Raw genomic sequence first — 22,773 nt, 5'->3', positions numbered from 1 at the left:
ATGCTGCTGCCGCCCCCTTGCGGGTTTTGCACAGGAGCGGGAGATGTGGTGAGATGAGGGCTTCGTCCCCTTCTCCTACTCCGCCAGCAATCCTTCTTTCTCTCTTTTTAAAATAATTGTCATAAATGTTAGGGTGACCATATGAAAAGGAGGACAAGGCTCCGGTATCTTTAAGGGCAGGTGTCATTTGTATATATGGGGAACCTGGTGAAATTCCCTCTTCAATCACAACAGTTAAAGCTGCAGGAGCCCTGCCCTCTTTTAAATCTGGTCACTCTAGTATAGCTCCTGCAGCTTTAAATGCTGTGATGAAGAGGGAATTTCACCAGGTTCTCCATATATACAAATGACACCAGCTGAAATTCCCTTTTCTATGCAACTGTTAAAGATACAGGAGCCCTGCCCTCCTTTTCATAGGGTCACCCTAGCCTACAACTCTCAATACAACCACTGTTTATTTCAATGAAATCTGTGCAAGAAGGAACAGAAATTGCACAGGAATGAAAATTCCTGGATTGCCTTTTTCCTTAAAGTGTTTGGGCTATAAGCATGGTCCACTGATTTTGCTTTTCAGAATGTAGACAAGGTTTACATAACTCCTGAGTGTCCAAGAGGGATTCTACACGTCATACTGAGGGCGCTTCCATGCTCCCCCAGTGTGCCCCCAAAGCGATCGTGTAGCTTGCCTTTCAAAGAGACGAGGAAGAGGCGTCCTTGCCGCCGCCACCCACCTACCTCCTCACCAGCCGGGTCGGAGAGCTCGGCAGAAGAAGGCGGGGTCTCCGACCCGGCCGGCGAGGAGGTAGGTGGGTGGCGGCGGCAAGGACGCCTCTTCCTCGTCTCTTCGAAAGGCAAGCTACACGATCGCTTTGGGGGCGCACTGGGGACGCATAGAAGTGCCCTCAGTACAACGTGTAGAATCCCCCTAAGAGGCATCAAATACTGCACCGACGGATCTAATAGGACTGGTTCTCTTCTGTAAGCTTTGCAAGATTGTTATGCATTCAGATGATCCTGCCATTTTATTCCTCCCCTATAGCTCCACATAGTGCATTATAACTGACAAATATCCAGATTTGAAATCAGCAGTAGACAAGTCAGACGGACTGGCAGTGTTGGCGATCCTGATTGAGGTAAGAAGTTCTTTTTTTATACAATTCTGCAACTATTAGAACGTTTGCCCATTACAGACCACGCTTATAACAAGGGATCGTTTATTTTGCATGTTCAAAATACCACCATTCCTTTATCTTTTGAAATACCAGCACTGCCACTTTTCTAGAGGAGAAAAAGAAGGCTCTGCTCCTCTCTGACTAAAGTGGTGATAGGTAACACACATGGGATGCCAAATCAGGAAAACACAACTTCACCAAATAACACAGATTATTCTTAGCTTAAAAATGGCTGTTCCTATGTTACATGCCACACTACCTGCATTCACAAGAATCCCGATGTGATCCACATCAGGATTCTGAGGAGCTTTCACCCAATTTCTGCAGGACATCTTAATATTAGGGGTACTAGCAAGCCAACTTTGTCCATAAAAGGAGAAGAATGGACAAAATGGACAAAGATGTTACAGACCACAGAGAGATCAGATTAAAAAGCGACCTCCTCCCCTGCCCAAAGACTTTTGCCTTCTTTGTGGACAGAGCATGTAACCTAAGAACATAAAATGCCCTGCTGGATTAGCCTGTCAATTGCCCAGCCCCTGGCTTTCTTTGCAGTCAAACTGTCAAGTAGTCCTATTTCTAGTCAATTACTTTTATTATGCAAACTACAAGCAAACATGCACGGCCTCAGGCTACTGACAGAATCTTCATGCATCCATTAGAGACAGGCTTTTCTAAGAGACTTTGCATAATACAGGATTGCATAGACTTCACACAGTCACCTGGGTTAAGGCACCATGAAAGAGAGTTGTTACCAAACTGCCACTGGCTGCTACAGGCCTCCCTTCTCAACCTGACTGAGTTATTAGTTCATAATTCCTGCCCTAAACGTGGGTCTTTCCAGGGGGCCACATCTTTGGTTGCCAGTTTGTAACCCTACATACATTTATTTGTTATTGATTCCCAAAATGGCTTGTGATTAAGTCCAAAGTGGGATGCAATATAACTAGGGTGCATGTGCGCCTGTGAACTCTTGTTTGGATCCTGGCTGTTTGCAATACTGTACACGTTCTGGGCTCTTCTCCCCAGACAGAGGGGGCAGGAGGGGGCAAGTCAAGACTGCCTTGATTGCCTGACCTTGTCTAGCTGAAGATCAGCTGCCTGCTTGTAAGGTTTTTCATACATGTTGCATTTATTAAACAGAACACTTTTTCCTCCTCCTGAACACACTTCAGTCACCTAAAATGTTTGGTTTGCTTTTCCAGTGATATTTTGCTCAGGGTTTTTGTGAACTATAATCATGACTATTAAGTATTTTCGACTGTGGTCAAAGAAATCACTCACCACAAGGTGCCATTATCCTAGTGAGAGCAGCTCAGGGGTTACTGAAAAGTAGATGGGACAGAATTACAGGTGCATTTGTGCCCTGAAAAGAAATTACCTCAACCCACTAAATCGGTGGCTTATTTCACAAACAAATGAAGGTGTAAAACAAACAGCAAGGTCAGACCAAAACATTTTGATGCCCAAAGCAGAAAATCCAAACGGTCTTCCCGGCATATTAACACAGGGGCACAATCCAGCAGACATTTTCCTGTGCAAGAGTCATTGAAAGCAACCGGAGCTGTACCAACATGCTTTTGCACAGCTCCCATTTGTTTCAATGGGACTTCCCCAGAAGGCTTTCCTGTTGATTTTCCCCACCCTTAATGGTGCCCAGCAGTGACCTGCAAGGACTCGCTGGACCTAAAACTATACACAATTGTGATCGCTTTTGCGGGGGAGAAAAACCCTGTTCATTTTGTTACAGGTTGGCCCATTCAATCCATCATATGAAAAGATTTTCAGCCATTTCCAGGATGTGAAGTACAAAGGTAGGAAAGGGGGTTCCAACCGCAAAGAGTTTCGCAGTCCAAAATTTTTATTTTATTTATTTATTTTATTTATTTAAGGATTTTTATGCCGCCATTCAGCCAAAAAAGGCTCTCACGGCGGCTTACAAAAGTATTTCTTGACAGTCCCTGCCCACAGGCTTACAATCTAAAAGACATGACACAAAAGGAAAGGGGATTGGGAGGGAGGAGGAGGAGGGGGGAAAGGAAAGCAAATTCAGGCACTACAGTCTTAGTTGGAAAGTTCAGCAGTTACAGTTGACAGCAGGAGGGAGGGGGCTCTCAGCTGGAGCTGGACCCAGGCATGGTGGAGAGGTGCCTGGCTGCTGCTTCCTCCCTCACTGGTGGCCTCTGCAGAGACAGTTGACAGCAGGAGGGAGGGGGCTCTCAGCTGGAGCTGGACCCAGGCATGGTGGAGAGGTGCCTGGCTGCTGCTTCCTCCCTCACTGGTGGCCTCTGCAGAGACAGTTGGTAGCAGGAGGGAGGGGGCTCTCAGCTGGAGCTGGACCCAGGCACAGTGGAGAGGTGCCTGGCTGCTGCTTCCTCCCTCACTGGTGGCCTCTCCAGAGAAGATTGAGAAGATTTAACCGGTTTAGGATATGCCTGCAGACAGTGCAGGTTGACTCATTGGCGGCTATTGGTGTGGGGTCAGTTTGCTAAATGCAGCTTGCTTTTGTATGTGGTTCATAGAAGGCAAGAGCCTCGTGTGGCGCAGAGCGGTAAAGCAGCAGTTTCTGCAGCTGAAACTCCCCATGGCCTGAGTTCGATCCCAGCAGAAGCTGGTTTCAGGCAGCCGGCTTGGGTCGACTCAGCCTTCCATCCTCCCGAGGTCGGTAAAATGAGTACCCAATTAGCTGGGGGAAACAGAATAATGGTCGGGGAAGGCAACGGCAAACCACCCCACTATAAGGCCTGCCAAGAAAACATCAGCGAAAGCTGGCATCCCTCCAAGGGTCAGTAATGACTCAGTGCTTGCACGAGAGGTTCCTTTCCTTTCCTTCATAGAAGGCAGGAGCCTCTAAGCAGAACGTACCAAATTGTTTACAAGCAAGCAGTAACCCAGATTGCTGATTTAAAAAGGAACGTGTGATACATCCTGCCCGTGTTCTGTCCACCAAGATAACCGCCCACCCACCTCAGCCATGCTGATTGGCTGCCTGCTTTGACTTTTAGAGCAGAACACATTGTTTTGGTTCACACATCACACTAACCTATGGTATGGGTTGCTGAATTCTGGATTGTTGTGATGTGTGAATGCAGCTGCACTAAAAAAACAACCATGGTTGTTAACCATGAACAACCCAGAAAGAGAATCCATGGTTTGTTGTTGGGTTTTGAATTCTGGGTTGTTTAAACCATGGGTTGTCATTATGTCTGAACCCAAAACTGTGGGATTTTCATGGCTTGTTTGGCTAGGCTACAGAAGTAGCAGGCAAGAGTAGTAAAAACATACAAACAGTTGATCTACATGCCAGTACTATAGTGCCGCAAAGACATTTGGGATACAAAGAGAGAGTAGGCGGAGAAGGAAGGAAGGAAACATCCCAGGGATTGAGAAAACAAACTATAGTTTATTCTATTGTCTGCCAGACGAACCTTGGGTAGGGCAACAAACCATGGCTTAAATAAACCTTTATGCATGGTTACAGCCAATCGGTGTGGATGACTGGTGATAGCACTAATTCTGCTGAGCACGTGGATGGGCTATCTCATCTGGAACAGTGGAGAAGGAGATAAAAGTAAAAGCTTAGGGAGTGTTCCACCCCAAAAGGAAAAGTTGAGAGGTGGGTTGCTAAGAATACATTTAATAACACATGGGCGGTCTTTTTCAGATCAAGAAACCTTCATCTCAGGTTTCAATATCCAGGATTTGCTCCCAGACAGGCTGGATGAATATTATCGCTACGAAGGCTCCCTGACCACCCCTCCTTGCTACCCAAGTGTCCTTTGGACTGTATTTCGAAAACCGGTACACATTTCAGTGGACCAGGTAATTTCCCACAAAAGATACATTATTCTTAGTTAAAGCTGGTGATGTTGCCTGCAATTTTGTACGATGAATTTTGTACCTACTCACACAATCTTCTGAAGCCTTGACTGATGCTGCTTCTGCAACAGACATTTCTCCCATCTACTGTATTTGCTTCATGTAGCTTCTAATGGGCTCAAACTGGAGATTAAACTCAAGCGTCTATTCTATTCTTGCCAATCCGCTGACATGATGAATGTTTGCATATTTTGCTCATAGCTTCTAGCCCTGGAAACGGCATTGTACTGCACACAACCTAATGATCCCGCCCCCCTTGAAATGGTGAACAACTTCCGGAGGGTCCAAGAGTTTGACGAAAGGCTAGTTTCTGTCTCTTTCCGACAAGGTAAGCAACATAAGATTGTGCAAAGAAATGTTCAAATGACTGCTCAGATTGATTTGGAGGAAGGATAGTTTTGGTGTTTGTGTGTGTGTGAGAGAGAGAGAGAGACTGAGCACTCAAGACCAGCAACGAGTTGGCATTTAATATTTCTTCACAGATTTGGAATACAGGATCCGTATAGGTTTGTGTTATTTTCCAAGGATATGATTAGTTTAGGGTGCAACTTTTTACCCACTTACTTTATCAACAAGGTTTAATTTGTGTTTTAAACTGGCACTCAATATTAAATCTGAAATGTTAGATATTAATTGAAGTCTGGCCAATTTTCAATTCCTTACCCCAGAGTGTGGAGTTTTGTAAACTGTATCTGAGGTGCTTATGAGCCAACAGCAACCCATTTTAGGTGCAGCTTTCTCTCTTACTCTGATATTAAAGGGGATGTCTCCCCTCCAACAACGCTTCGATTGATGACATATTTATCTGCATTTATTTTGTTTTGGGATGCTGAGGGTAATCCTATTCTATTTCCTAAAAACATAAAAAGCTGTCACAAGCACCTGCAAGCGATGGAGATCTTTTTGACATGGCAATATCGTGCATCTAAACGGAATCACCACTTTACATTGCAGGGAGACTTTTTCTGGGGAGTTTCAAAGGATCTGACGAAGTCCTTCAGGAGATTGAGTTTGACACGTAAAAAACAAGAAAGGCTCATAACGCTGGATTGCAAAGATCCACCGTCATGGGTGTAAAAATTAGCCATCTGACTCATGTGAAACGTGAGGCCACAAAAATTGGCTGAAAGCTTATTATGTGGGTCTGCAGGACTGACAAATCGATGCAGAGAGAACCACTGTCAAAAAACAAATTATTATTATTATTATTATTATTATCATCATCATCATCATCACTTGGCTTCTTTTGTGCAAATTGGACTGCAGCATCAAAACATGTTGCTTTATGAATAAGAAAGTACAATTACAATGCAATCCTATGCATCTTTATTCAGAAAGAAGCCCCACGGTGTTCAATAGGGTTTTTTCTGTTGATCATGAATAGGATTTCTGGCTTAGTTGGTTATTTTATCCTGCAGCTATACAAAGCTCTTAGAAAAGATTCTCCATTGGATTTCTAAAGTGCTAGAAATGTTAGTGCTTTAAAACCCCTATCATTATTTATTATACTTACATACACATACACACACATAACATGAATAGGGTACATGGCAGTTTAAGTACTTCAGAGGAAATTCACATTGGAGTATGAGCCAAGCAGTGGGTGGAAAACCTCTGCAAGTAACTCTAGAAGGCACTTTCATAGGTACACCAGTTGTGCTGTTTCCCGTTGCCCTGGGTCAAATGTTATTTAATCTAGCATTATTCTGGCAGGGCTGGACCTCTTTGGATGTCCATTTGCTATTAAACCAGCTAAAAGTTTAACATGCTCACACTCAGGTTATGTAAAATGTAAAATAAAGTTTAGAAATAAAATGGAAATAACCACTGACACACACTGCCAATTTCTACCCATTCCAAAGATAATATTATATGTGTGCACCTCATGTCTGAGCATTGAAAACTTTGTGTGCACATCAGAGTTCCCCACACCACTAATAATTCACTGGAGTGGATGTAAGAGAAAGTTAAGCATGCTTACATTCTATGGAAGTTAGTTAATAAAAGCTCAAAGTCAAACACTGGAGCCTCACTGACTGCCTAGACTGACAACAAATTCATACAGTATGTTCTTTACATGTACACTTAAACATATCACACAAGAACCAAGGCAAACTTGTGTGTCAGACAGGTGCAAAGTCAGATTCGACTGCAGCTCGTTGCGGTGTAGTGGCTAAAGCGTTGAACTGGGAGTTAGGAGATCCGGGTTCTAGTCCCCACTCAGCCATGGAAACCCACTGGGTGACTCTGGGCCAGTCACAGACTCTCAGCCCAACAGGGTTGTTGTTGTGAGGATAAAATGGAGCAGAGGAGGAGGATTATGTACGCCACCTTGGGTTCCTTGGAGGAAAAAAGGCGGGATATAAATGCAAAAATAAATAAATAAATCCTGTAATGTGTACAAAGGACCTACATTTTCTGCTTTCCTCTATGTTATTCTTTAGAAGTCAACAGTAATTTGAATTTATTTGTATTTGTATTGTAATAAAGTATGTTCTTTTTTAAAAAAAATATATATATATAATTTTATTTTTCTACAATACTTAAACATACACATTACATCCTCTCATAAAGAAAAACAACAACAACATACTACATAATATTGAAACGTTGAATACATAATATCTTATCTAAATACATAATCAAAATTAACATAGAAGTGCACCCCCCACCTCGGGATCTCATTCCTGATTCCAGAATCTCATACTTTCTTCTGCTGGTGGTTTCCCACTTCCTTTAGAAAACACAAATATTAGGAACTGTTTCCAAATTCCTTCAAAATCATTTGATTTAGCTATACCTCTTCTCCATTTAATATTACTTGTCAATTTATCATTAATAGCTATATCCCAAACTTCTTTATACCATTCTTCAATAGAATATTCCCCTTGAATCTTCCAGTTCCTAGCTACAATCAATCTTGCTGCAGTCAAAAAATTCGTTATCAGTTCCTTAATTTCCTTTTTACATTTAAAATCTTCTTCAAATAGTGACAGCAATGCAACTTTTGGTGTTAGTTCTATCTTCATTTCCACAATTTCTTCAATCTCCAAAAACACCATCTTCCACAATTTTTGAACATAGTTACATTCCCACCACATATGCAAATACGTTCCTTTAACCCCACAACCTCTCCAACAATTTTCTGATTGCTGATTGTTTATCTTATTCAATCTAACCGGAGTTAGGTACCACCTCCATACAATTTTAAAATAATTCTCTTTTATTCTTACTGACATATTTCTCAACACTCTTTGTTTCCATAATCCCTCCCAACCCTGTTGTCCTATTTGTACCTTCAAATCTGTCTCCCAAACCATTTTACCCGAATTATCCACCGTCCCTTTCTCCACCAATATTCTATATATTTCACTCATCAACCCTTTTAACACTGTTCTTTTCTCCCTTTCATTTTCTTTCTTAACTATTAGTTCCTCAAACTTCGTTAATTCTCTACAATCTCCATTATCTCTTACCCACTTTTTAGTCCACTGTTCTAATTGCCTATAATTTAACCAAGTTAATTTTTTATCCTTAAGAACCTCTTCCATATCCTCTCTTGTGTTCATTCCTCTTAACCATTCCCTTAATTTCATTTTATTTTTTTCTATTAAAACTTTACTTAATCTACTCTTTAATTCCTCCGGGAAATTCTTCAACATTATTACCGGTGACAAAGGAGAGCTGCTTGGAAGCAGCTCCCCTTTATATTTACTCCAAATTTCCCAGTGAGACCTCAGAAGAGGGTTATTTATACTTTCCACCCATTTTTTTTTCCTTCCATAAAAAATACATTTTCCAAATTAGTCTCTATATTACTTGTAGTTTTATCTTCCATCCAATCTAATTCCCCTAATCCTATAATTGCCTCCACAATATGTCTTAATCTATTAGCTACATAGTATAATTTAATATTCGGGAGACCCAATCCTCCCTTTTTTTGGCTCAAATACCATTTACTTTTATTTACCCTCGCTTTCTTATTACCATTACAATAATTATTTATGATCCTTTGCCAACTTTTTAACTCTAATTCTGAGATTTTTATTGGTAGCATCCTAAACACAAAATTAATCTTTGCTAAAATCTTCATTTTTATTAATGCTATTCTTCCAAACCAAGATAAATTTAACCTTTTATATTTCTCCAATTTTGCTAAAATCTCTTTTTTTAACACATTTAAATTCTCTTTCTCTAAACTCTCTAACTTCTGCGTAATTTTTATTCCCAAATATCTAATCTGATTCTTAACTCTCAATTCTCTTCCCTTTTCTTCCCAATCCTTCTCTTCCTTTTTAGTATAATTAAACAACAACATTTCTGATTTAGACCAATTTATTCTTAACCCCGTGATATCCTCAAATTCTCTCAGTTGCTGTTTAATTCTCCCCATCTTCTCTATTGGATTTTTTACCGTCAACAACGTGTCATCTGCAAACATATTCAATTTAATTTCTTTCCTACTACCTATTCCTTCAATCTCCTCATCTTCTCATATTGCATTCACCAATAATTCCATTACCATTACAAATAGGACTGGTGAGAGCGGACATCCTTGCCTTGTCCCTCTGGCTAGTCGTATCTTATCTGTCACACCATCATTCACTACCACTACGGCTGTATTTTGAGAGTACAACTGTTCTATTATAGCTTTAAATTTATTTCCAAACCCCATTTTATTTAAAACCATCTTTAAAGCTTGCCAGCTCAAACAATCAAAAGCCTTAAAAATATCCAGTGCCAGAATTCCCGCTTTAACCCTAGACTTATTTATCACCTGTATTACATTTAATACTCTTCCCACTAAATTAGACATCTGTCTACCTACTACAAATCCACATTGGTCCTCCCCTATATATTCCTTTATAAATTTATTCAACCGCCTTGCTAAAATAGTTGAAAAAATCTTAGCATCTTGGTTTATTAATGAAATAGGTCTATATGAATCAGGGACAGTCAAATCTTTATCTGGTTTTGGTATTAAAATTATTAATGAATGTTCCCATGATTCTGGTGTTCTTTCCCCTTCCAATATGGAATTATACAAATTCAATAATTTTGGTACTAAAATTCTTTTAAAAACCTTATAATATTCTGGGCCTAGACCATCTACCCCTGGTGATTTACCTGGCTTCAAATTCTCAATTACTTCTTCTACTTTTCCTTGAGTTATTACCTTTTACATTAACTCTTTATGCTCTATTTTTATTCTCTTCTTTATATACTTTTCTATATAATCTTCCAACTTTTGTTTTTGAGTATCCTTTCCCTTATACAATTCTTGATAAAACTCCTGAAAAATCTTAACTTTATCCTTCATTGTATGACAATACTTCCCTTGTTTATCCTTCAGAATCCCTATCCCATTCCTGGCTTTTTCTTTTTGTGTGAGTCTGGCAAGCAATCTAGAATTTCTATTACTGTTTTCAAAATGCTCCCTTTTCATATATATTAATTTTTTTTGAACCTCCTCTAAATTTAAATTTTCTAATTGTTTTTTTCTTTGCTTGTATTTTTATTAATTTATACTTATTTTTAAATTGCCAATAATCTTTCTCCATTTTCTTAATCTCTTCCTCCAATTATTCCTGCTCTGCTACTTGTTGCCTCCTTAAATTACACATTTCTCTAATACATATCTCTCTTGATACTGCCTTCATGGTATCCCAAACTACTGCCCTTGACGTTCCTCCCTTCTCATTAATTTCCCAAGACTCTGTCAATTCTCTTTGCATTTTTTCTACCACCTTATTATACTTCAAAAGTTTTGTGTTTAGTTTCCACCTAAACGCTTCTTTATAATTCTTTTAAACTGTAAACTCTAAACTTAACAATGCATGGTCTGTTACCTTTATTACCTCCATTTCCATTTTACATACCTTACTTGCAAACTCTTTTGAAACCATTATATAATCTATTCTAGAGTATGTCTGATGAACTGAGGAGTAATAAGAAAATCCCGAATTCGATCCATTCAGTAAACGCCAACAATCTACATAATCTTTTTCTTTTACTAGTTTATTTAATACAGTAATATTATTTCTTTTTTCCACATTTGTGGGGTTTGATCTATCTACTCTATTATCCATTACCATATTAAAATCCCCAGCTAAAATAAGATATCCTTCCCTAAACTCCTCTATTTCATTAAATAAATTCATAAAAAACTCTCTGTGTCTCTCATTAGGGGCATAAACATTAACTAATGTATAATGTTCATTTTCAATTTGCCCCTTTATCATAAGATATCTACCATTATCATCCTTTTTTACAGTTTTCAATATGAATCCACTTTTTTTTGAAATCAAAATTGCTACTCTATTTTTTTTGACGTCCCTAATGACTTTTCATAATAAACTAACCACTTTGTCCGAATTTCATTTACACCGTCAAATTTTTGGTGTGTTTCTTGCATCATAATTATATCAGATCTTTCTTTATTTAACATTTGTTCTATTCTCCTCCTTTTCACGACTACCCCCAGACCTTTAACATTAAGCGTTGATACTTTAATTTTCTTATTCATATTCACCCTTTTGATTTTCCTTCCGATCCCGTGTGCTCTGCAACTCATAAACATACACAACAACAACAAAAATAAACCCTGAACCCCCCTTCACCCTCCCTCCCACCCTATTAATCCCCCCCAACCCCCCTTCCCCCCCACTACCTTCCCCCCCCATATCCCCGTGAGTCTACCACTCCGGCCATTATCTAACTTAGGGGAGGGGGGAGGCGGAGCCCCGCCCTAGCGGCAAGATCTCTATATTTAACTGCTTAACATATTATTATCTCATAAACCATTCCCATTTTACCCCATCCCAGACGCCCCCGGTTTGGCTCCATTCCCAGCTCCAGCTCCAAGACTTGCATCCTTAAATAACCCCAAACTCTTCAGCAGCTCCTTGCCCTGCTCCAACGAGGTTACTCTGTGTTGGCCCCCAGCATAGGAAAACTTTAGAAAAACAGGATAACCCCAAGAATATCTCACTGTATTTCTTGTTAGCGTTTCAGTTATTTGCTTAACGCTGCGTCTCCATTGGAGTGTTTGCTGACAAAGATCGTTGAATACTTGCACTGCTTTGCCTTTATATTTAATCATGATCATAGACCTCAATTTCTTCATCACTTGCTCTTTTTTGTAGTAACTGCCAAATCTCACAAGAATGTCTCTGGTTGATCCTCTATAATTTGCTCCTCCCACTCTATGGATCCTTTCAATATCACAGTCTTTTATATCCAAATCTGGCATCATATCGTTGAACCACTTCAAAACTATTTTTCTCAACTCCTCTGCTGGTTCTTCAACAAATTGTTTAATTCGTACATTACAACGACGATCCTGATCTTGAAGCTGGATCAACTTTAGATCTTGATCTTGAAATTTCACCTCACAACTTTTTTCAAAGACATCCTGTTTTTTCACAAGTGCTTTTACTTCCACATCCAGCTTCTTTATATCTCTGTCATTCTGCGCGATCTTATCTGCAAGCACCCCCATCCTTGCTGCTGCATTTTTTTCATTAACATCCATCTTCTTGCTCAATGTTGCAGTGCTGTCCAGAATCAGCTTCTTCAATTCTTCCAATACAGTTGAAATTGGCACCGTGCCAGATCCCTCCGCCATCTCGACAGATCCGTTACTTTCGCTTCCACTACTTTGTGAGACTTTTTCTACAGACACTTTCTCAAGACGGGGCAAATTATGATTAGAAGGATGAACTCTTTGCCAGGAAGCCTTCCCCGGTTTTTTTCCCCCAATTTTCTAACGTTCGGCATGGATCTATTTTTAACTCTCAGTCAATGTCCTGTTTACAGTCCACACCGTCTCTCTTCCTACGCAGATAAACACTTTATTCTTCGGTGCTAAGCTCTGCTTTGTATGTTCTAAGCTCTGCTTTGTAAAGGATATTTATTCAAAGAAAACAGAACTAAGTTAGGAAACAGAAATCAGTTCGTGTTCTTAGCACATTATTAGTTCTACTAGTAAAACCCTAAAAAGAGTTGAGTTCTGGGCACTGAACTTCAAGAAGGATGTTGACAAGCTCAGAAGGCAGCTTCAAAGCCAACAAAAAACCAAGACCAGCATTATTTCTAGCTCAGCTAGCCTACCTGTTAGCCTGCTGCCTTAGCTGTGGTGACTCATCCCATACACCTGCTTCTGGTGGGAACCCCAACCCCGGCCACCATGATTCTTTCTTCATGGTACTGCACACATGCAAAAGAGAGAGAGAGAGAGAGAATGACAATTAATGCTATGTTTTTAAAATGACAGTTGTGCAAAGACCAGGGAGTCAAAACGAACCTGAGTCAGAAAACCAGAATTTTTTTTAAAAAATCCTGAACCTGAACCATTATCCAAAAACCTTGAACCATCCTGTTCTGCAAATAGCTTTATATTAAAAAAAAATCTCAAGTGAACTGGATCTAAACTGGTTGGTTCATGTGTGCCAAACTGGTTATAGAACTTTTACTGTCCTAAACCGGAACCAGACTGGAACAGCTTCAGTTACAGCTGAGCCTGAACTGGAATGACTCCCAGGCAAAGATATTATTTATGTAACTATTATACTTTTATCCTGATCTTCCTCTGTGGAGCTCAGGACAGCTACATGCTTTTCTCTCCCCCTGCCTCCCATTCTATCCTCAAGGTCACCCAGCGAGCTTCCTGAATGGGATTTTGCAGCCAGATCTCCCAGTCGGATGCTCCATCCTATCTTTAATTTGTACAACTGAAAGAGGGAAAAGTATAGAAAACAGGATTCAGGCTAGAGGTTTGGCCCTCAAGGGATGACATTTTGAAGCGACATTAAAAGCATGCTAAAGTAGAACAGTTACTATCAAATTAATTATTGCTGTAATTTTTCTAGGGAAAATCCAAGGAGCAGGATCCTAGATTCTTGTAAGATCCCACTGCAGAAAAAATTCTCATTATGTCTCTCTCTCATATTTAAAGAGGAAGCCAAAAACCACTACTATCCCACCTTGATTTCACTCCCTACATTAATTCATCTCATATCCCTCTCCACAGAAGATTCCCCCTTTTCTTTAATTATTAGCAGAGACTTGTGGTACCTAGTCCACACAAGCTTTTGCCACAATAAGTGTATTTCTCTCTTTGTTGGTTTTGTTGCAACAGGGATACTATTCTGGAATTTAAACAAAATTGGAATGTCTTGGTAAATCCACAAAGTTTAGCAGGGGCCATTGAATCATAGAATCATATAGAATCATAGAATAGCAGAGTTGGAAGGGGCCTACAAGGCCATCGAGTCCAACCCCCTGCTCAATGCAGGAATCCACCCTAAAGCATCCCTGACAGATGGTTGTCCAGCTGCCTCTTGAATGCCTCTAGTGTGGGAGAGCCGGTGTAATGCCTGAAAGTATTTTAAATAACTATTCAATAAACATATTTGTTTCCAAGTATGTGTATTAACTTGGCTCAGCTTTTAAGCTGAAGTTCTTTGCCGCTTTCCTGTGGCAAAACCCTCTTAAAATTGCAGGTGGCTCTCATGCCAGTCTTGAGCTCTTAAAACTACATTCATTTTACTCCTCCTGGATTTCTCTTTGATTTCTAACCTCTGGGAAATATCGAAGGCATCTGCAGCAATTACCATTCAGCCTAACAGATGGAAGATAGTGGAAACCCCCCACCCCCACCCCTCCACAGTCTTTGGATCCAGACTCTTCTGTCTAGTCAGGTAGAAATGAAAGTCAAACCAGCAGTATGTCTCGATCTACTGTCTCCAAAGAACAACAAAATGCAAGTCTAGTCTATAGTTGTAGTGATTTTGTGGGCAGTACTTCAACATACTACGTGGAGTTTCATTTCTCTAGTAATGTTGTTTGCTGCATGAGTAGTGATCTTTGTTGTTGATGTGTCATTGTGAAGGTTGCATTTGTCAGCGCTGTCTCATTTATGCCTAGGCTCAGCATGCAGTCAGTTCTTCATCGTGGTCTCTATGCATCACACATATGGGCTCTGCGCCTGCGCTGAGACCTAGATCGGAACCTCCAATAGCTAAGCGAAACGCTTTTGGGCGGGAACCCCTCCCCCACGCCACTGCGCATGTACCGCGGGTTCCCGCCCTTACCTCAGTTTTTCTTTGTCCGCCATTGTGCTAGACGCTAGAATCGACCTCTGTTACTCACCTTCTGTACTTCAGCTAGAGTGTTTTTTCCCTCAATCTTGCTTCTTCTCTAAGTTTTGATTCCTGTTTTCCCCTAATATATATATATATATATATATATATATAATTATTATTATTAGTGGATAGTTTCTTCAGCGATCTCGGTCGCTACTGCCCGAGGTGGATGGCAGTAAAGGCACCATTTCGGAAATGTGTGTCCTGCGGAGCTAAACTCCCGCCTACGGACGGACATTCGCTTTGTGTACTCTGCCTAGGAGAAAGCCACAAGGTGCAGTCCTGTCATCATTGTATGGCATTCACCAAACAAACCCGCAAAAATAGAGCAGACAGGCTGCGCTCTATCCTTTGGGAAAAGGCACTTAAGGCTACTGAGCCAAAGAAGACAAAAATGGACAAAGCTGTCCACAAAGCCCCTGAAGTCGAGCAAGAAGTGTGTTCATTCGTAATCTCGGATAAGACTGTGGCGGACTATAGGGCAAAGATACCCCTCATGCCAGGATGGTCACTAGCGAGTTCTTCTTCGTGGTCTCTATGCATCACACATATGGGCTTTGCACCTGCGCAGAGACCAGACCGGAACCTTCTATAGCTGAGTGGAACGTTTTTGGCGGGAACCCCTCCCCCACGCTACCGCGTATGTCCATGGGGTTCCCGCCCTTACCTCAGTTCTTCGTCGTCCGCCATTGTGCTTAGTCCATAGAACCAAACCTCTTAGCGTTTTCTCTTTAAAATCCTTTTTTACTTCAAATCTTTCCTCTTTTCGCTTATTTCTCACTTCTTAACGTCTTTTCTTCTATTCTATCTAAAAAAAAAATTTATTTATTATTTTTTAGTAGTTAGATTTTCCTCAGCGATTTCGATCGCGGCGCTTAGCCGTATGGCAGTTAAGGCCCCATTTCGCAAGTGTGTGAAATGTGGAGCTAAACTCCCTCCAACTGACGGGCACTCCCTGTGCGTCCTGTGCCTAGGTGAAGGCCATAAAGTTGAGTCTTGGCTGAATCTTCGAGGATGCACAAAACGGCAGCCAGTAAGTCCGTTGATGACCGTTGCACTGAGGTGCCTGAACATTCCAGAGCGGCTAATAGGGCTCAGATACCCCTAACGCCTGGACAAACGGCAGCCAGTAAGTCCGTTGATGACCGTTGCACTGAGGTGCCAGAACATTCCAGAGCGGCTAATAGGGCTCAGATACCCCTAATGCCTGGACAAACGGCAGCCAGTAAGTCCGTTGACCGTTGCACTGAGGTGCCTGAACATTCCAGAGCAGCTAATAGGGCTCAGATACCCCTAACGCCTGGACAAACGGCAGCCAGTAAGTCCGTTGATGACCGTTGCACTGAGGTGCCTGAACATTCCAGAACGGCTAATAGGGCTCAGATATCCCTAACGCCTGGACGGTCACTGGCGAGTTCCGCGGCCAGGAAAATCTCCAAAAAGGCCCGGACTCCCAAATCTTCTTCTGAAATGGAGAAAAAGAAGAAGAAGAAGCGAGACGCGGAAAAACCCTCGTTAGGGTCATCCTGCACGGCGGAACTGGCTAGGAGTCACTCTACTCCTCCTGCCATACCGACCGCTTCGATACCGAGGCCTCCCTCGGTATCGAGATCCCAGTCGGTACCGATGGCTACGGTACCGACACATCCTCCCAGTCTATCGGAGGGCGAGTTGCAGGATTCCGCTTCAGCGGCCTCTTTCCGAGAGCCTGCCAGGCTGCAAGAAGTTCAGGGACTAATCCCTCTACCGCCTTCGCCAAGGCACACTCTAAGGCGTCAATCGGAAGGAGCTTTTCAATACTCTTATCCCCAATCAGTATGTGGCGACTATGTATGGGATCGATATCGCCCACAACGATACTTCCTGGGTGACCACCAGTACCCTCAAGAAGAATATTATGCGCACCCTCCGCCTACGAGGATGTGTCATCTACCGCTGCCTCCACCGCCCGCCCACCAAACGTCCACGGTGTCGACGCCTCGACACTGTACGCAGCCATCGGCATCGACTGCCGCGGTTACCACGGTACCGACGGAGCATGGAGACCTCCAGGTGGTTACAGTATCCTTGCCTGAGGATAATTACCCATCGGATTCTGAGTCGGGGTTGTTGGCTACTCCATCGATGCCTTCACCAGAAGATGAGGTTCATGACAAGGACCCTTCTTCCCCTTCCGACGATATGGTCAGATTTTTTGACCATATGCTTAGAATGGCTCAGGCATTAGGACTGGAGATCCAGCAAATGGATGAATCGGTCGTCGATCCAATCTACGACGTTTTCCAGTCCACAACCAACCAACGACTTGCCATCCCTATTCCACATGCTTTAAAGCAAACGGCTCAATTATCTTGGAAAACACCGGCTATGACTCAAGCCACATCGAAAAGGCTAGAAACCCTCTATCAAGTCCAAGAGGAAAATGTACAGTTTCTGGTCCAACATCCCAAACCTAATTCGATCGTAGTGGAGTCGGCTCAAGGCCACTCACAGAAGGCACATTCTGCACCCGTGGACAGAGAAGGCAGAAAGTTGGACCATACGGGCAGGAGGATTTACTCCTCTGCCTCTTTGGGCATCAGGGCATCAGCCTATGAGGCTACCATGGCCCGATACCAGCTCTTCCTCTGGGAGAAAATAGGATCACTATGTGAACATCTCCCAGAGGACAAAAAAGAGCTGGCACGAGTTTTCCAGAGTGAAGCTTCAGCCATAGCCAGGCAACAATTGTCGACAGCGAAAGGTCAGCAGAGGCAGCAGCAACAACAGCTCCAAAGCAAACGTCAGCCCGACTTCTCTAAGAAGCAGCGGGTTTGACTTCTTTATCCCAGATCCACCTCCCTTTGCGAACCGCCTAGCACCACATTACCATCAATGGGAGTCAATAACATCGGACTCCTGGGTGCTCACTATCATCAACTCGGGGTATGCCATCGAGCTCGATGTCCTTCCTCCTTCTTCGGGGGTGAAAGTAACGGCGCCATCCCCTCCTCTGCTTCTCGAGGTACAGACCCTCCTAGCGAAAGGAGCCATCTCTCCAGTACCCGCAGAGGAACTCAACCAGGGGTTTTTCTCCCGATACTTCACGGTCCCGAAAAAAGATCTGGTAGCGGACATTTCAACCACCCTCAACCTGTTGGTCTCGTTGGGTCTGTGGGTCAATGAGGAGAAATCCATCTTGACCCCACAGCAGAAGCTGGACTTCATAGGGGTAACCCTATCGTCTCGGGACGGGAGAGCATACCTGCCCTCGACCAGAGCAAGCACCCTTCAAGAGTTAGCCATCGCTACCGAGAGCCACCGAAAGGTCTCGGCATGGACAATTCAGAGGCTATTAGGCTTGATGGCAGCTACAACTGCAGTCATCAGGTTTGCAAGACTCAGAATGAGAATATTGCAGGCCTGGTTTTTAAGAACTTTCGATCTTCGACACCATGCCCGGCGAACTTACCTGTCGATCCCCCGACGCAAGTAAGGGCATCTCTGAAATGGTGGTTTTCGATGTCGACGCTCCTAGAAGGAGTTCCCTTCCAGCAAGAAACTCCTTCGGTAACGATCACGACGGATGCATCGTTGATCGGATGGGGAGCACACTGCGACTCCCTCACAGCTCAGGGCCGTTGGCCTCCTTCCCAGAGGGAACATCATATCAACCACCTAGAACTGCTAGCGGTGGAGAATGCAATAAAACCTTTTTCACAAATGATCGAGGGCCGAAACGTCCTGATCGCGACGGACAACACCACGGTAGTGGCGTACATCAACAGACAAGGTGGGACAAGGTCTCATCCTCTGAATCGATCGGCACTCAGGATTTGGAACTGGTGCATAAAGAGAAATACTCACCTGACGGCGATCCATGTAGCGGGCAAGGAAAACATCATCGCGGACGCCCTCAGCAGGTCTTTCCACGTCGACCACGAATGGGAGCTCGATACAGAAGTAAGAGACGTTCTCTTTCGGTACTGGAGCCTCCCTGCTGTCGATGTCCGCTACTGAAGAAAACGCAGCTTGTTCCAGGTTCTGCAGCAGAGCAGGAAGAGGAAAGCACTCGCTAGGAGATGCTTTCACCAGAACCTGGAAAGGAAATCTTCTTTACATCTTTCCTCTGTTTCCACTGTTGACGAAGGTGCTGGCCAAAATCCAGTCAGACAGGTCGGACTGCATCCTTATCACACCGTGGTGGCCTCGACAGACGTGGTTCTCCCACGCCCTTCGACTGTCGGACGGGAATTACATCAGACTCCCGCCGATACCGACACTGTTGTCTCGACACCAGGGCAGGGTTCGACACGCAAACCTGTCGACCCTCAAGATGACGGCATGGAGAATATCATCCATTCCTCCTCTTGTACCAAGGATTTAACTGTAGACCATATATTGTTGGCATCACTAAAGCCTTCAACGAGAAAATCTTACGCGGCAAAGTGGCAGAGATTTCAAACTTTTGCCTTGGAAAACGATCAAGCACCTGAATCTTGCCCTTTGTCATTGATTCTCAAATACCTATGGCACTTTATCAGCAGGGACTCAAACTCACTTCCATCAGAGTTCACCTAGCGGCTATTACGTCTTTTCATCGAGGCATGGATGGTTTTACACCTTTTACACATCCAACATCGAGGAAATTTCTAAAAGGACTTAAAAATACGATACCAACAGTAAAGTGTATCGTTCCACCATGGAGCCTGTCAGTGGTGCTACAGGCATTGACAAAGAAGCCCTTCGAGCCCATGGCCTTATCTGACCTTAGGCTTCTGACATTTAAGACTGTCTTTTTAGTAGCCATTACATCGGCAAGACATGCAAGTGAGCTCAGAGCTCTCAGGATAGATGCTCCTTACACTATCTTTCACAAGGACAAGGTTGTGTTACGCACAGACCCGGCTTTCCTGCCTAAGGTAGTGTCAACTTTTCATCTGTCCCAGCATATCACTCTACCAGCTTTCTTCCCGAATCCTACGACACCTGTTGAGTCTTCGTTACATACACTTGATGTAAGGAGAGCTCTTGCTTTTTACAAGGCTAGGACAGAGAGTTTTAGGAAAACAAAGCAATTGTTTATTTGTTATGGAGAGCCTTCTAAGGGACTCCCTGTGTCTTGCCAGCGACTGTCACGCTGGATAGTAGAGACAATTGAACTTGCTTACTCTATCTCTAAACTAGACCTTTTAAAGCCTGTGACAGCCCATTCTACTAGAGCTGTCGCAACATCTGTTGCCTTCAGCAGGGGTGTTCCCCTGACAGAAGTCTGTAGAGCCGCAACGTGGTCCACTCCGTCCATGTTTGTCAAGCACTACAGTCTGGACACCTGTGCGAGGCAGGACTGCTCGTTTGGAAGGACAGTGCTCTCGGAGATCTTCAGATGATGCACCAACCCACCTCCAAAGATATGTCAGCTTGCTACTCGCCCATATGTGTGATGCATAGAGACCACGAAGAAGAAATGCAGGTTGCTTACCTGTAACTGTAGTTCTTCAAGTGGTCATCTATGCATTCACACAACCCACCCACCATCCCCACTTGGTGGTGTGAGACTTACAAATAACACAGTTATATGTGGAATGTACTTTATTTTATTTACACTCATGTTTATGGGGGCACAATGTCGGACTCCTGTAAACTGAGGTAAGGGCGGGAACCCCATGGACATACGCGGTAGCGTGGGGGAGGTGTTCCCGCCAAAAACGTTCCACTCAGCTATAGAAGGTTCCGGTCTGGTCTTTGCGCAGGTGCAAAGCCCATATGTGTGAATGCATAGATGACCAGTCGAAGAACTACAGTTACAGGTAAGCAACCTGCATTTCCGCGGCTAAAAAGCTTGCCAAAAAAGCCCGGACTCCTAAATCCTCCGAGACGGAAAAAAAGAAGAAAAAGAGGAAGAGGCTGGATAAGTCCCCTCCAAGGCTGTTGGGAACACCCAAACCTAGTCAGAGCGCATTGCCTACCTCGCTACCGACAGCGACGGCAACGCTCTCCGTACCGACCCAACGCTCAGTACCGACTACGGTATCGACACCTACCGTACCGAGGCAACAAGATCTGCCAAGCCTCTCGGAAGGAGAGATTAGGGACTCGGCCTCGGCAACCTCAACATGAGACCCGGTACGCCTCACAGCAATGGAGGAGGCTTCCGAAGCGCCCAGGCCACCAACTCCTATGCCATTACCTACAATGGAAAGGCACCAGTCCCCCAGATCAGAATGGGGGAGATCATCACAGCATGTTTATTATAGACCCGAACACCGGTATTATGACTGGGAGGGCTATCGCCCACATGACTACTTCCCTGACGAAAGGAGACCCCAATACCCTCCGGAGGCATATTTTGCTCATCCACCGCCTCCAACCAGGGTTTGTTAGATCCCGATGGCTCCACAATTATCTCGCCACACTTCACCGGCGTCGACCCTTCGACGTCGAGATGACACGTCTCCGCATCGACCAGCAATGCTTCAACACCAAGAACAGGCATTAGAGCTTCTTCAACAACAGCTGCAAATTGGGGCACCTTCCTCGCCAGAGAACGACTACCCTTCCGACTCGGAATCGGCAGTTTCAATTGCACCATCGATCCCATCACCTGAAGATGCGGTGTATACCACTGATCCAGCCTCTCCGTCGGATGACACAGGAAGATTCGCCGAGCACATCCTAAGAATGGCACAGGCCTTGGGACTGGAAAACCAGAAGAGCACGTAGACGACTGGATTTACGATGTCTTCCATACAGACTCTAACATACCGATCGCCATACCATTGCCACCGACTCTCATACAAACTGCCCAACTGTCGTGGAAAACTCCGACAGTAACACAACCCAATTCTAGGAAATTAGAATCTATGTATAGGGTTCAAGACAAGAATGCGGGTTTCCTATTACAACACCCGAAACCCAACTCCATAGTGGTGGAATCGGCTCAAGGCCGATCACAAAGAACCCACTCGGCACCAGTGGACAAAGAGGGTAGAAAATTGGATGTAACGGGGAGAAAGATTTACTCCTCTTCATCGCTCGGTATCAGGGCGGCCACTTATGAGGCAACGATGGCCCGATACCAATTATTTCTTTGGGAAAAGATAGGATCACTCTGTGACCATCTACCCGAAGACAAAAGGGAGCTAGCCAGAGTCTTTCAGTCGGAGGCATCAGCCATAGCTAGACAGCAGCTCTCCACTGCAAGACACCAGACTGATTGTCACTCCAAGGCTATGATGGCGCCATATCCTTAAGAAGACACGCCTGGCTGAGATCGGCTAACTTGACAATTGAAACTAAGAATAGGATAGAGAGCTTGCCTTTTGACGGGGAAGGGCTCTTCAATTCCAAGACAGACGACGCTTTAGACTCTATCTACAAGGCCCGAACGACAGCAAAAAAGATGGGTTTCACGGCACCACCCCAACAATACAAACCACGACGATGGACAAAACTACCCGCTCAGCAATATCAGCAACGTCCATACTATCAACCCCAGCCGAGACAACAGCAACAGCAGTTACAGAAGAAAAGGCCTTATCAGAGCCGATTCCAAGGAGACAAACGCCAACCTGACTTCACCAAAAAGCAGCGGGTTT

The 22,773-nt window shown here is 43.6% G+C and overlaps 1 protein-coding gene and 1 pseudogene across 3 annotated transcripts in view; one reads left to right on the top strand and one right to left on the bottom strand.

Annotated features, from left to right (window-relative positions):
- On the top strand, positions 1–6,170 carry LOC134409732 (carbonic anhydrase 12-like; annotated as a pseudogene).
- A 5,580-nt stretch (positions 6,171–11,750) lies between these two features.
- Positions 11,751–22,773, bottom strand: part of LOC134409871 (ras-related protein Rab-8B-like) — a 60,642-nt gene continuing 49,619 nt past the window's right edge. For 2 of the 3 annotated variants that reach the window (XR_010026219.1, XM_063142861.1), the window contains 2 exons: positions 13,164–13,259; positions 11,751–12,945 (listed from right to left, as the gene is read on the bottom strand). Coding sequence is in view for 2 of the 3 variants with exons in the window: in XM_063142861.1 (XP_062998931.1) it covers positions 11,863–12,678 (816 nt within the window). In the remaining variant the exon portion in view is untranslated. Of the gene's footprint in view, positions 12,946–13,163; positions 13,260–15,203; positions 15,255–22,773 lie in introns of those variants that run through there. The other variant, XM_063142862.1, reaches the window with a different exon arrangement.

Source organism: Elgaria multicarinata, chromosome 16 (assembly GCF_023053635.1).
Source record: "Elgaria multicarinata webbii isolate HBS135686 ecotype San Diego chromosome 16, rElgMul1.1.pri, whole genome shotgun sequence".
Classification (NCBI taxonomy): Eukaryota; Metazoa; Chordata; class Lepidosauria; order Squamata; family Anguidae; genus Elgaria; species Elgaria multicarinata.
The sequence above is the reverse complement of the archived record's forward strand: the minus strand, read 5'-3'. Positions and strand labels throughout refer to the sequence as shown.